General features: G+C 28.7%; 3 protein-coding genes across 3 annotated transcripts in view; 2 read left to right on the top strand and 1 right to left on the bottom strand.

Moving 5' to 3' along the window:
* Window positions 1–9,796, top strand: part of Atf3 (Activating transcription factor 3) — a 29,088-nt gene extending 19,292 nt beyond the window's left edge. Inside the window, exons 2-4 of the mRNA XM_083048543.1 lie at window positions 648–932; window positions 3,184–3,317; window positions 5,500–9,796. Of these exons, the coding sequence (XP_082904669.1) occupies window positions 680–932; window positions 3,184–3,317; window positions 5,500–5,946 (834 nt within the window). The 5' untranslated portion in view covers window positions 648–679 and the 3' untranslated portion in view covers window positions 5,947–9,796. The remainder of the gene's footprint in view (window positions 1–647; window positions 933–3,183; window positions 3,318–5,499) is intronic.
* A 244-nt stretch (window positions 9,797–10,040) lies between these two features.
* Window positions 10,041–11,418, bottom strand: LOC145942062 (protein transport protein Sec61 subunit gamma). Its single transcript, XM_083048553.1, has 4 exons — window positions 11,292–11,418; window positions 10,529–10,635; window positions 10,344–10,446; window positions 10,041–10,257 (listed from the first exon to the last, which is right to left on the bottom strand). The coding sequence occupies exons 2-4, from the start codon at window positions 10,620–10,622 to the stop codon at window positions 10,248–10,250; spliced, it is 207 nt and encodes a 68-aa protein (XP_082904679.1). The 5' UTR covers window positions 10,623–10,635; window positions 11,292–11,418; the 3' UTR covers window positions 10,041–10,247.
* Window positions 11,419–12,095: 677 nt separating this feature from the next.
* LOC145942049 (ecdysteroid-regulated 16 kDa protein-like) lies at window positions 12,096–14,621 on the top strand. Its single transcript, XM_083048532.1, has 4 exons — window positions 12,096–12,198; window positions 13,557–13,670; window positions 13,890–14,071; window positions 14,258–14,621. Exons 1-4 carry the CDS (start codon window positions 12,114–12,116, stop codon window positions 14,339–14,341), a joined length of 465 nt encoding a protein of 154 aa, XP_082904658.1. The 5' UTR covers window positions 12,096–12,113; the 3' UTR covers window positions 14,342–14,621.
* The last annotated feature ends 167 nt before the right edge of the window (window positions 14,622–14,788 follow it).

The raw sequence follows: 14,788 nt of genomic DNA, 5'->3' as shown, positions 1-14,788 counted from the left end.
AATTTATTTCGAGAACTCGCGCGGGTCTCCTCTCGACTTATAATTATAGGCCACACTGGAATGCTCAAAAATTTTAGGCTCGTTTGCGATGATTTTTATATCAATCTCTTTCTCCTTTATTTTTTACTTTCTTTTATAGTTACATTGTTTCAATAATGTATATATGTATGTTGGATTCGTTTCAATCGTAATAAAGGCAAATACTAGTCAAATTTCCTTTATCACTCTATTATATTCTGATATTTTATTCTCTTTTTTAATTGTAAGTTTATTTTTCATTTTTTTCTATCTTTATATCACAATTTTTTTTCAATTTTTTTATTATTTGGATTTATTGAAATTGAAAATTTATTAAATTTATGTTTGAAACATTTTATTTAATATCCTTCATTAATTTCAGTTAGACTGAAATAAATATAATGATGCCAAATGCAACGCGTTTTATTCCTAATCAATCTTTAATTATTTCAATATTTTTCATATTGACAACTTTACTTAATCAATTTATTAAAACTAAAATTAAAAAAAAAAAAAAAAAAAAAAAAAAACTAAATTTATCCTCGAAACATCCAATTACACTTAGCGCGCTTTCAGGCTTAATTACCTTAGCTTGTTTCACGCAATGACCTCTCTGCTCGTGTTTCCAGGTTAGATAAATGGTGAAAGCCTGGCGTAAACCATGTACAATCTGAACGTGAACGTGAATCCCAGTCCGACCGGGGCTATGGGTCTTCTCGGTGTCACGACGGCTGCTGCCGAGGTCACGCCAAGGACACCGGAAATCGTAAACTCGCTGATCGCCATGACCAATCCCTTCGAGGGCTACGGCAGCGGTAACGAGAGGGGCATGAGGGATCGTACGGACTCGACTAGTAGCGGCGAACCGAGCCCACCTAGCGTCCAGCACACCTGTAGTCAGCTCATCAAGGAAGGTGAGTAGATGACACGCATGACTGTCATACTGTGCCGCGTAAATAGATCTATGGACGTATAAAGTTGTATCTTTACGAGTGAAAGGACCTCGCATACTTCTTATGTGAAAACCGGCTTCCGTCGAATTGCCTGATCCTTGCATGTTGTTGTTTTCATGATTCTGATCAAGTCTCAATAGGCACAATCTTTGAAAATCTGTTCATTAAGTGATTTCATTACATTGATTTGGAATGATCGAGTATGTCACAATAACGTGCGTGTCTTTGCTCTTTTTCTATAAACACTTTTCTATAAACACCTCTTATCAGAACTTAGAAACAGCTTCAAATAGGTCATTTTGGATACTTTTTCGCACAAAGCATTAAAGCTTTTTCATAAAATTCTCTCTTCTGTGATGTTCGATCGGACCACTCTAAACCTATGTAACACTAAAGAAAAGGTTTTCAAAGATTGTGCCCATTGAGACTTGTTCAGAATCATGAAAGCAACAACATATGTAAAAATCAGGCAATTTGACTGAAGCTGCTTTTTACATAAGAATAAGTGTGCGGGGTCTTTTGCAGAGAATTTCTCTTCATAAATTTGAAAACAAAATCGCGACTTTCCTTTACATAATAAGCGATAAAGATATCAAGGTGTCAATTTTATGAAAGAAAATCATGAATGAATAAGAATACTCTTCTCGAAAGATTAAGAAATTGTAAATACATCGCAAGAGATCTTCGAATAATTCTGAAAGGTTTTATTTCTACAACATGTTAAGGATTTGTTACCGGAAGATTTCTTGAAGATTGAGTAATGTAAAATAAAATAATATGATATCTGTATATTTATTAAACAATTTAAATTATTATGTACAGTTTTTCATAATGAAGATATTTAATAATAATAATTTGATTTAATACATATAACAAATAATATATATTAATAATAATTAATTTTTTTATGTATCTCTATTTTTTACAAATCTAATGTCTCTTTTTATCTTTATATATTTTTTATATATAATTACAGATATAAATTTTAGATTGTGTGAGGAATATATGTATATAATCGCGACATTTCTCTTAAAACATGAATTGCACGAGAAGAGAGAGGGAGAAAGAATCTAGATCAAATCTGAGTGAAATTATTTCATCCACTTTATCTACATTTAACGAATATCAGTGAATGACACTGTTAGATGTTCATTCCGCAGTAATAAATGCGTTCTCTCTCTCTCTCTCTCTCTCTCTCTCTCTCTCTCTCTCTCTTCTCTTTTTTTCTCTCTTTCTATTTCACTCTTGCGTTCACTCCGTGTAGTACATAGCAACGCATTAAATCGCGAATCCTGTTCCTTTCAAATTACGAGTTACGCAATATATGCGCACGTGTATACATATATATACATATATCTCTATATACGTATATATGTATACAATTGCAGAAGAGAGGATTGTTATCGTAATTACTTTGGCGGTTTTGTTTGCCCAGATCGCATCGATCTGTTATACTAATCATCAAATTAATTAGTTGAAATTGAGTTGATTCTCGAATGTAGAATTTGCGTAGAGTAACGCTTTGATAACGGATTGTATGTCGTGTGAGCTCTGACATAAAAAATTCTTCTAATTATCGCAATTTAGTTCCACGAAGGTTACGAGAATGTCCTTGTACATACCGTGGAAATGTTAACGATCACTGTCATTTTCTATGGCAGTAATATATTGTGCGTTATTTTTTCAAGTCTACTCTCCGGCGGAAGTCTACAATCTATCTCTATAATGATAAGACATATATATGCGAAATAAAATATGATTACTTATCTTGTGTTACATACATAATCTATATCGATCTTTTTATCTTTTATAAATGAATAACATTTCTCGATTCTTATATTTACATATTTACACAATATAGTTACTTTTAAAATTGATAACATTGTTTATAATATTTTTGATAAATACGAATCAAATTTTATTTTTTTAAATTAAATTAAAATAAATATATTAAAATTAAAATTAAAATTAAATTGGATTTTAAACGAGAAATACGAGAGTTTATAATTCAAATAATATATATCTTATTTTCATATTTTAATAAAATAGTAAGAGAGAGGACATCATCTCCCTTCTCTCTCACACATAGCGTGTAATTTCTAATCACGTCTTTGAGAACTCCCAATGGATTCGCGATCTTCTTATGAACGCCTTGTCGATGTATCTGGGAACGAAGTTAATCAATGAGAATCAATTAAATTGCTTTGGGTAGGGCTGAAGCTGACGCTGCAGACGAAGAGGCGGGCGAATGGTAGTGGCGATGACGGCAATAAGAAGACGAAGAAAGAGGACGGCAGCGGCGCCGACGACGAGGAGGAGGACGAAATCGGCAACAACAAGATTAGCGTAAGTAAATTTTGAAATTTTATTATTTTTTTCCGAGACGAGCCAACTTTACGTACATTTTGTGCGAAAGTAAAAGTTGATACCGTTTCGTTCTTAATCCCTTGTAAGATTTTTTGACAATTTTTCATAATTTTTTACGTTAATTTAATAATTAATTAATTATATTAAGAATTACGAGAAATTCTCGAGAGTTGATAACTTATTTTTTTGAAAATTTTATAAAATGTCATAATAATTACTCAGTTAATGATATTGACATCATTTTGAACGAAAGAAATATGGAAATTGTAGCTAAAAAGGACAGTTGCACTGAATGAATATCTACACAGTTCCATATCTCTCTTGACAGTCTCCTAGCGATGGAGTTTGGAGACGATCTTTCGATCCCAGACGTCGAATCCTTTCGATCCTTTCTTGTGTCCTTGACTGCCGTTGCGACTATTCGCGTGCGCGAATAGATTAATTCCGACAGACGCCGGCGGGCTGTTTCGATAGTTTCGGTATTCGCGAATTTGCATGCTACGCGCAGGATCGTTTGTGTTTACGATTCGAAGTGCACGCTGCTAAAATTAGCAGAATCTCAAAACTCGAAGAAATAACGCGCTCGTATCTTAATCTCTGTGAATCGCTCATTTGTAATCGTAAGACATGTGTTTTCAATTTTATTTTAAAAGATATTTTTATTTCTCTATTTTGTCCTACCTATTTTTTTTTATTTTTAAGCAGATTTAATGTTACTAACATTATTGAAAATACATAGAATGATAATAATAAGTATACATAATTTTACAAGATAAAATATCTAGTGAATATACATGATTTATTAAAATTTTGTACTAATTGAAAATTCATTGTCATGATATATTTTATTTTTGAATAACATAAGCGCGTGTAATGTCAAAATAAATTATTCTTTAGAGAATTCCGTACATTGGAAATTTCGTAAACGACTTCAGATATTGCAATGAAATTTATTATAGGTGAGAAATGTCAAGGCAAAAAAATATATATCTCATGATATATAAATAAAAAAAAATGAATAAAATAAAACCATATGTCTTAAAAGCAAAAATTCAAACGGGAATTAATTAATTTTATTTCTTCGACGCATGTGCTTTATTCAATCAGAAAGAATTATTTTAAAGATAGAACGTGTTATTAGGTTTTTTATTAGACGGAGTAAAATCTTTTTAAAATAAAATACGAATTTTGTTCTCTCCCTGGAATAAAATATTGAAACTTTGTCTTAACGACAAAAGTTTCAGTCGAGATTTTGCGGGTATTTTTTATTCTAAAGTTGCGTAACTCGAAATTTTATAATATAATTAATAATATAATATAATTTATATAATATAATTATATATATATATATTTTTATAATATAATTATAACAATATAATTTATAATGTATAATGTAATATTTATAATTTTAAAATATATTTTTTTTTACTTATTGTTAGAAGCTAAATGAGAAATAATTTTAATTCAAAACTTTGCTTAAAAGTTTTGAAAATGCAAAAATTGAAAAAATATTACTCACATATTTTCTGTCGCTATATAAAGATCGAGCCAAGCTTTAGGTGAAGCATTGATTAACACCTTTATATGAATTCTTGCTAATGCGCGTGAAAGTGCAACGAATTGTGAACGATTAACATCCTTTCTCAAATGGCTTATTGGTCATTTTTATTCAGCGGGAAACAGATGGAGTTTTACGGAATACATGATTTATGTCGATTGGAATTACAGTTTCGAAAGCTTTAAAATAAAAATTGAAATATGTAGACGAACTTAAAGATTGGATTATTCTGTGAAAGCAATCGGTCGTATTAATATTTCCTAACATCAAGAAAATTGAGAAGATCCAAGAAATTTCCTCTTACTCCTAAAAGAAGATCCTAAAAGAAAATAGAAAACGAAAATGCAGAATCTTTTACCAAATTGCCAAGATCCAAAAGTATTTCCGAACTTTTTTTTAAGGCTTCCTTTCAACATTTCCAAACCTCAGGACATCGAAGATGATTTCGAATCCGAAGAATCGGAATAAATAGAAAATTTCCTAGTGACAAAAAAAAAAAACGAAGATATCCAAGAAATTTCCTTCCTCTCTCACGAAAGGCAGAAGACGTCAAGATCGAAAAAAAAAAAAAAAAATGCAGAACACATTCCTTGTCGTTTGCAGCTGACACCGGAGGACGAGGAGCGACGACGACGGCGACGCGAGCGCAACAAGATCGCGGCGACCAAGTGCCGGCTGAAGAAGCGGGAGAAAACGGTAATCCTCGTGCAGGAGTCCGAGATCCTCGAGACGCAAAATCACGATCTGAAGTCCCAGATCCAAGAACTGGAGACTCAGAGGCGCAGGCTGGTCGATATGTTGAGTCTCCACAGCCCAACCTGCTTGAAGCAGGGTGTGGACACAACGTCTTTCCAGCAGTACGCCGAGCCCCTTCAGTTGCCCAGCTATCAGGACAACTTCGTGCAACAGCAGCAACCTCCACCGGCCCTAAATCAGCCGCAGAACTGCGTGACCGACTATCCGGTGAAGGTCGAGGAATACGAGACCGATTTCTACCGGCAGGCTAGCCCATTCGTGCCGACGACGTCGGACGCTGGTTGCACGGTTTAGCGAAATGGCGAATATCGTTTTTCTTCGCCGTTTCCTTTTAAAGGAGAGAGGATCGTTGAGAAGCTCGGAAAGTGTAACTGACATAATCATTTTTTGAAGATTCGATGAAGGTACGAAAAGAAGCTAGTATTACAATTTGGTTTTTTCAATATTAATTGGCCCTAACTGTGCTTAAATGAAAATTTGGAAAGATATCTGAGAGATTTGAAGAACAAATTCTTCTATTAAATTAAAAGTATAGATATATTCTTGTTGCTCTATAGTTTTACAAATGTGTAAATGATAAAATTAAAAGAGATTGAAAACTATATAAAAGTTAATCAGTGTTAATAAAGATGAATCTTTATATAAACAGAATTTAATTTTGTGGCTGTTGAATGTTATTTAATTTTTTCTATATTTTTGCTGTTGTATCTTCATCAATATTTTTTGAAGATAGTAATACAATATTTCAATTATGATTTGAAAACTAAGAGTTCTCGAGGAAAAGTCTGAAAAAAATATTCTGATATTTAAAATAGAAAAAAATTCTATATTTTATATTATTTACATCAATTCTCTGTTATTATTCTACAATTTATTTTAATTATACATATATATATATATGTATACAATATATTACATAAAATTTTATTTTTTTATTAGATGTTATGTTTTGAGTAATATATCTTAATGAATGAAAAAATGGTTGGTGTCGTAATGGCGAAAGCAAGATTATATATGCATTCCAAGATATTGCAGAACTGTAAAAAGGAATTTTGATTTCCTATTTTTGAAATTTAATATTTTTAATTTAAACTTTAATTTTTCTTCGAAACAAGCAATCCGTGCTTCTCTTCGTTAGTCTCTCTCGGTCGTAAAAGTCCGTAGTTTGTAAGTCGATTATTATATTATAAACGCGAACAATGATTTTTATCTTTCGTCTTCCTCATCGTTCACCGATCTTTCTCTCCCCTTTTTTCATTTCATTTGTTTTTCTTCCTCTTTTTCGAATGAGCTCTCGTTATACTCGAAAAAACGTTCGACGTAGAGAACGCTTGAAGACATTCCTTCGTAATAACCGTACTGTGACATTCTTAAGGCCTTATTAATAATATAATCGATAATGTAAGATAGAAGAACGGACTATACGTCTAGTGATGCTCTCTCGTAACTCTACGAAAATTATTTAAAAAATTATTTAGAATATTTAATAAAGAATTCTTTTATTTTTTTTTCTTTATTAAAAATTATTTGTGAATTAAACATAGGTATATTATTAATTTTAATTATATCATTAATTTTCTGATTTTCATGATTAAAATTCTCAAATTATTCAAAGAATATTCTTAATTTTACTCATTTCGCGATTATTAATTCTCAAAACGAAATTATAATTTGAGTTATACTTAATTAAAAAGAAATACGTTTTTATACCTTAGTAGACGAAATTTTAAAAGTCTTTGCTATTTGACGAATATATTATTTTCTTTCTTTACCTCTTTTTTACGATTGTCGCGCCAATGAAAAAAGTTAGCGAGGCGAGCGAGCATTGCTAAAAGATATATTCCGTCATTAAATAATAAGCGAGAACCGAGACACAGCGCGTTGAACATTTGGTCATTGAAAAGAATATTTATTTTTAAACTGTCTTTAAAAATTTTATTAAATATTAAAAAATTTTTTTATATATAAATTATATATTTTTCTTATAAATAATATGTTATTAAAGTTGTGGAAAAGTTACAAAATATAAAAAAATAAGCACAATCTCAATTTACGTTTATTATAAAAAAGAATTCGGTATATTTTGAGCATAAGCTCTTTAATTATTTGCGAAGTGCGTGTCTCGGATTCGTGAAACAGTGAGACAAAGAGAGTATCCCGGTGTAAGTAAATTTGTCATTGATATTGATTATCAAAGTTGATAACATGCGTTCAAAGGATACTTATAATTACGAATAACACGAATGATATTTAATATTATGTACGTACGCACATATATTTTATACAAACATATATATTATATAAATATATGAATATATATATGTATATAAGGTGTCTCAAAGATGGCGTATCATTATCCAATCGTGCAGTTATATAAGTGCAAGAAATGTATCAAGTAAAGCATGTAAAATTTTTATTTTAAAAAGATTTTATGTTATTACAAATCACTTATTAATTATATAAGAGAGTTGAAAAATAATTTTTCGTAAAAATAGTGATTTAGCATATTTGAGACACTTTGTAAATATATATATATATATATATATATTACATATATACATACGCAAAAAACGATCGCATAAATAAGCCTATATACTGTTAACAGTTAACGAACACTTAATTACATGACGATTATTAAATGTTAGACTCTGAAGAGCAGAGAATTACGTGCCTAACGAATATACCTCAATTTGTTACCCTCCCTTAGTGCGTTTGCAATATGAGCTTTTACTGCGGTTAACATTATCTGGTATTGAACTCACAATCAATTTCAATGTTTATATGAAAGATTATTACGTAAAGAAGATAGAAAGAAAAACAAAATAATGCCAAAGAGAACTGTGAGCAAGTACAATAATATAATATATATAACTCACTCTGCAATAAATATAATAATTGTCACAAATTTGCTGAGAGAGAAAGAGAGAGAGAGAGAGAGAGACATCAAGTTTTTTTTTAGAAGATTTGAATTTGATACTTTTAAAATCAAAGAAAGAGAAATTTTAATTTTTGAAATATATTTATCTCCTATATAATTAAAACAGAAATTTTAATTTTTGTTGAACCTCATAATAATTTTAGATTTTGAATCGATGAATTCTTTGATGATCTCATTCTCATTTTGTTTTTTATTTTGGCAAACGCACTTTGGGCTATGCTTATAAGATTTTTCACGTAATTTTTTATGGAAGTTAGTTTGATCTTTAGCGAAATGCTATAATTTTTAATTAACGAAACAAACGCTTACAAAATCGCAAACTAAATACCTTTCCCTCTTCGGAGTGTTGCCATCAGATTAATAAAACCGTAAGATTTTCCTAGCGCTTTGCGAGCAAAGCAAAGCGGGATTAAGTCTTTCGCGTTTTTCCATTCTCTTCCCTACGATAGTATACGGAATTTACAAAATTAAGTAAAATCCCAGTATAACTTGTGTGTAATATCGCGAAAATATGGCAATCATGCCGGTATCACATAACACACAGCGACACGTGTGAATGGTGCTATAGGATTATTTACCCTCTTTTTTATAGAATTTTTATTAAGTTGCCAGAACAGAGTATTTAATAGTTTAATTTTCAACTGATTAAAAATGTGTCAGATCGAGATATTTAATTTTGAAATAATATTAAGTTAATGTATCAAAAGAAAATATGTTAAAGAATCCGTTAAAAGCGCTTCAATAAATTTACGCTGTATTTAAATCGTAAATTTACATTGTACGCAACCTCCGTGATTCTAAATACATAATCCTTTTTGTTATTTGAATACTGCCAGTGCTAAGATCCCAGATAATGTGGCTTCTAGTATCTAAAAACTCGTCTCCTTTTTTTTTTATCAGCAAACAATCAAGAAATTTTTTCTTTTAGAAAGTAAGCGTCATTTCTTGAAACAAAGCTGCAAATTAGTAAAATAAACTTGCCAGATTTTCACTAACAAAGAGAATTGGCGTTATTATATCTTCTACATATATTACTCAGTACCTGGCTGGTTCTCCATGCATTATGGCCGTTTTTCCTGCAAATTATTCTGATTAATACACTGATTGTGCGAGCGAGGTGGAAAAAACGGCCGATAAAATTTTATCGTTGTAACCTGACAAAAATTTTATTCTTTAAATAAAAATGCCTTTAATACTAAAAAAAAACCTAAACTTTTAGAATCCTCTCTTATATATGTTAATATTTTATTCAAAATTTAGATTTGAAAATTAAATTTGAATTAAATTTGAAATTTTCTAATGATAAAAAATAATATAAAACAGAAAAATCAAAAGTATCGATTATATTTACTTTGAAACAAAAATATTATAATTATATTTTAGATATTTTCTTGATTTTTATTTTTTTTTCTTATTTTTGGGAAAAATGATTAATAAAGAGAAAGATAGGTGATTTTAAATTACTGTTTTATTATAAAATTCATTAATATTATGCACACATCTCTCTCATTTATCTCACTTGCCAAATCAATTCAGTACAGAGTAAACACATTTTTGTGTTATAAATAAGAATAAAGGGACATACAACAACGGAAGTAGTCTTATGGAATCTTAACAATAATCTTCTTAAAAGTAACAAGAATCTCAGGGATGTAATTTATGAGCCTCTGAAAGAAAATATAAAATGGATATATTTAAATATAAATTTATATTAATGATTAAACAAAGATATACCAATATTGTAAAGACTTACACAATGATGTTGTTGATTGGAATATGAATTAATTTAACAAAGAATCCTATGAAGCCCATTATACAGAAGCCAATCGCAGTGGCAATAGCAATCTTCTGGAACTCTGCAACACATACAAGCGCAAGTTAGAAATATGAAATATATATTTTACGTTTATATGTAGGATAATCAAAATTACAAATTACCTTTGCGATCTGGCTTGGTGCATCTTTTGACAAGCCGAATACTGTCCTTGGCGAACTGGCGACCGGGCTCGGTGAGCTTCTTAATTTGATCCATAGTGATTGAGAATCTGTACAAAAATAGGATTTATTAAAAAAAACAATTACGTACGCCCAATTTATCAAGTAATATAGATATTCGAAACATTGAATTTTTAGGAACATTCTAAACTCTTAAATAATATATGTATGTATTAACTATATTGTTTATAACATTATTATAATACTATCACATTATGTCACTATGCGGTACAAAAATATTTATTTTATATTAAATATATTTTATTTGTTGTATTAAATATTAATGTGTTAAGTATTAAATATATATTTTATTTGTTATATTAAGTAAAAATATTTTACTTAATACGAATTTAAAAATGCTTAACTTTGTACTTTGACAAATTAAGCAAAATGTAGGTTATGAATTTTTATACCTATATATGTGTATGTGAACAATATTGAGCTATTTTATAAAACGTCATCAAATTTATATCACGCAATACGGTGCACCAAAAATATTTTACTCAACATATATATATATATATATAGAAATCACAATTTTGCACTTTACTAAGGTAAATAAGATTTGGGTTATGTGATTTGTCAGAAATGTCTTTCATAGGAAATTGTAGCACAGCAGCAGTATTTCGCGAGAAAGAAATAAAATTTGTACCAGAATGAGGAAAGAAAAAATTATAAGTAGGAGAGAGAGAGACGCGATACTTACGTTACACGTTACTCGAGTACGTTGCACGAAGTGAACTGTCAACGGGTCGCTACGGAATACTTTGCGCGAGTACTCGAAACGCTACGTGGATGATGCGCTGTACGGACGTCACTTCCTCACGACTGATGCTGGCACTATCGGGGCGCTGCGATGTTGTAATAAAACGCGCGGGAAACGATTCAAACAACTGCGACGAAATCTCGCGTCTCTCTTATTAAAAAAGCACAATGATTCTTTTTTCAAAATTATTTTTTATCTAAAAATTAGAGTTGAATTAATATATATATATTTCTATCACGCGTTGTAAAATTTTCAAATATTAAAATGAAAATTTTGCTTATTTCTAAAATACTTCTATAAAAGTATTTCATATTATAATAAAAAATAATATTTTTTAAAATATAATATACTATAATATTATAATAGAAAAAAAATACATTTAACATATGAATTTATAATTTAAACTTGTGTATCCTTTTTCAGACTTACATCTCTTTTATATATACTTACAAATATAGTTTTAATTTTATATCGAAAAAGATATATATTTGATCTTTTATATTTACATTCTTGTTATTGTAAATGTTATTGTAAATCTTTGATATGCATTTTGATAATATATGATTTGATATAACATTTTGAAATTGCTATAAGTGGTATGAAGCCCACATTCATTTGGAACTATACACATCAATAATCTCACTATCATTAATTGTAATGAGATATTGTGTTTTCGCGTTAGATAAGCGCGCGATCTTATAAATTAGACGCGCGAATCTCACGCGGATACATTAATATTCACGTGGAAGTCGTAGAAGCAACATGACACGAAAAGATATTGCTTTTTCGCTATTGTGCGTCCTGTGCTGCATAGTATCTTCTCTCGCTTTCGTTTTCGAGGATTGTGGTAAGTTATTTGCATTTTAATAATTTCTAAATATTTTGTTTGTGCAAGAATATCATCAACTATTATTAGAATATGTAAAATAATGTTTGATTTTTTGCTATTATTTAATTATTATTTAATTTTGTATTATTATATTTTTTATATTTTAATGATTAATTATTAAGAAGACACCAATATCTTATTTTTATGTATGTATTATATATATTTATAAAGTATTGTACCAGAATTATGTTCTTTTTTTTCTTGAATTTGAAACCAACTTTTTCTGAACTAAAATACCAACACATTTTTAATTTTCGTCTAATTAATTATGTAAAATAGAGGAATTTTAGCAAATTGAGCTTTAGAAAAGTGAATACTTTAATAAAATTTTAATTTAAAATGTAATAAACAAAGCTATATAAATATTCAATGTTAGAAAAAGTACGAACATTGGAAAAATAAATAATTTTATCTATTATATTATTTAAGGAAAAATTGTGTCTAAATTACTTTATGAATTAATAATTAACATATGATTTTGGAATATTTTATATAATTATATATTATATTAGTTTAATTTTGTTAACTTAATCTTTTTTTATTTGTTCAGGAAGTGCTCATAAAGATTATTTAAATAATTATCAAATACTGTTTGCATACATCATCGTTATGTCTATACGATAAGATTTTTAATAACTTTTGTGTATATATATATATATATATATATATATATATATAATATATATAAGTATATTTGAGCTTTAAAATTGACAAAACAAAAATATATTGTATTTTATTGCTTTTAATAATGTGACTATTATAATTAAAATTATTTTTCAAAAAAAAAAAATAATTAAATTATTTTAATTTCATAGATATATAAGAATTTTATAAAAATTGCATGAAGATTTCTATCATTAATAACGTGTATTATCAATTTACTTTGCTTTTTAACCATCAATTATAGAAGAATCATTTACATTGAAGATTCTCTTAATTAAGGATGTAACATCGGAAGCTATTAGCAACATTAGACGGAAAGTCATTTAATTACATAGCATCTTGCGTGTTTGTTAGATTATGCGTAATCAAACCACAGTTTACCTGTTATTGTGTATTACAAGGTGTAATTGTTACACTATTATTTGCTGTAATAAGGTATAATTGTATAGCAAATTATCGATACATTAGCAAACGCCTTCACGCGACGTGTTTATGCAGAGCATATATTTATTCAATTAGATAAATACTTATGATACATACTTATTTGTAATATTAATAATGTATAAAATAATATATTTATAATAAATATTTATAATAAATATATTATAAATATTAAAATTATTTATATTGAAATTATTTTAAATCAATTCCAGGCTCGGAGGTGGGTAAATTCAACGAGATATCGATTTCAAGCTGTGAGTTGTCCGAAGAAAAATGCTCAATGACGCGTGAAAATGATATACAAGTGTCCATGAAATTTACACCAAGTTAGTAAAAAAATTGTATCTCATATCATACATTTTTGCAAATTTTTGCAAATTTTACGTTGCAGAAAAGTATAGTATTAAATGCTGTATATTAAAATATGCTGGGTTTTATTTAGAAAACAGATTTAAAATTGTAATTAAAAAACATAATATCACTAATAATTTGATTTCGAATTTTTTGAGTGCTAATATAGAAATCTAATTAAATTTTTTTTGTAGGTGTGGATATTTCGACAATTGAAGCACGTGCATTTGGCATATTACTCGATGTGCCTGTGCCTTTCCCTTTAGAAAAACCTGAGATATGCACGGACCCGGATTCCGGGATTAATTGTCCTTTGAAAAAGGATCAGGAAGTTGAATACAAAACCAAGTTCTTCTTGGACAAGAAAACTCCAACGGTATATATGCATGAAATTTCAATGTTGATATATATCATTCTCAATCTATTTATATTTTTTAAAATTTTATTTTCCATTTTCTCATATTTTTGTTTTGTTTTATTTTAATGAATCCTCTTATCTATAAAAATATTTTTTTTTTTGTTGTGTCAATATAATAACGCGCTTATTTTTTCTACTTTTTAGTTGAGTGTTGATGTTATGTGGGAGTTTAGAAATGAAAAAGATGAGAAGATAATATGTGTAAAATTTCCGGTGAAGGTTAAATAAAACATAGCTGACATTTTTACGGCAACTATGATGAATTATTGGCTCTAATGTTGAAGAGTGAACACGTTATCAGCTTTATTTATACAGTAAATTCCGTCATGTTTCCAACACATGTCGATAATAAATGGCAGAGAGAGAGAGAGAGAGGTTTCTGTAAAATAAAATATTTTAATATATGTAGGAAAACTTTTAAAATATGTACACCATACTTATTAATATTGTAGCGTTACAGAAATAAATAACATAAGACACGTTTTATCTTTTATGCAATTTGTCAAAAAAATAACATTTTATTATTATTTATTTCTGAATATAGCGCCGTTTTTATTTTTCATCCCCTATACAGCATATATATATATATTCAAAAGATTATAAGAATTAAGATATCCCGAATATAATATCTTGCCATATGTGTGTGTTAAATATATTTATATAATTAGGATATAT

Source organism: Prenolepis imparis, unplaced genomic scaffold (assembly GCF_030444845.1).
Source record: "Prenolepis imparis isolate NDT839.2.m4 unplaced genomic scaffold, iyPreImpa1.0 SCAF_1, whole genome shotgun sequence".
Classification (NCBI taxonomy): Eukaryota; Metazoa; Arthropoda; class Insecta; order Hymenoptera; family Formicidae; genus Prenolepis; species Prenolepis imparis.
Note: the sequence above shows the minus strand (reverse complement) of the source record. Positions and strands in the feature narration are given on the sequence as shown.

Excerpts from the sequence above, each read along its gene's own strand:
- LOC145942062 (XM_083048553.1), bottom strand. The coding sequence starts at position 10,622 with ATGGATCAAATTAAGAAGCTCACCGAGCCCGGTCGCCAGTTCGCCAAG. Across the intron at positions 10,447-10,528 it reads CACCAAGCCAGATCGCAAAG|AGTTCCAGAAGATTGCTATT; the intron begins GTAATTTGTAAT and ends TATGTGTTGCAG.
- LOC145942049 (XM_083048532.1), top strand. The coding sequence starts at position 12,114 with ATGACACGAAAAGATATTGCTTTTTCGCTATTGTGCGTCCTGTGCTGC. Across the intron at positions 12,199-13,556 it reads TTTCGTTTTCGAGGATTGTG|GCTCGGAGGTGGGTAAATTC; the intron begins GTAAGTTATTTG and ends AATCAATTCCAG. Across the intron at positions 14,072-14,257 it reads TGGACAAGAAAACTCCAACG|TTGAGTGTTGATGTTATGTG; the intron begins GTATATATGCAT and ends TCTACTTTTTAG.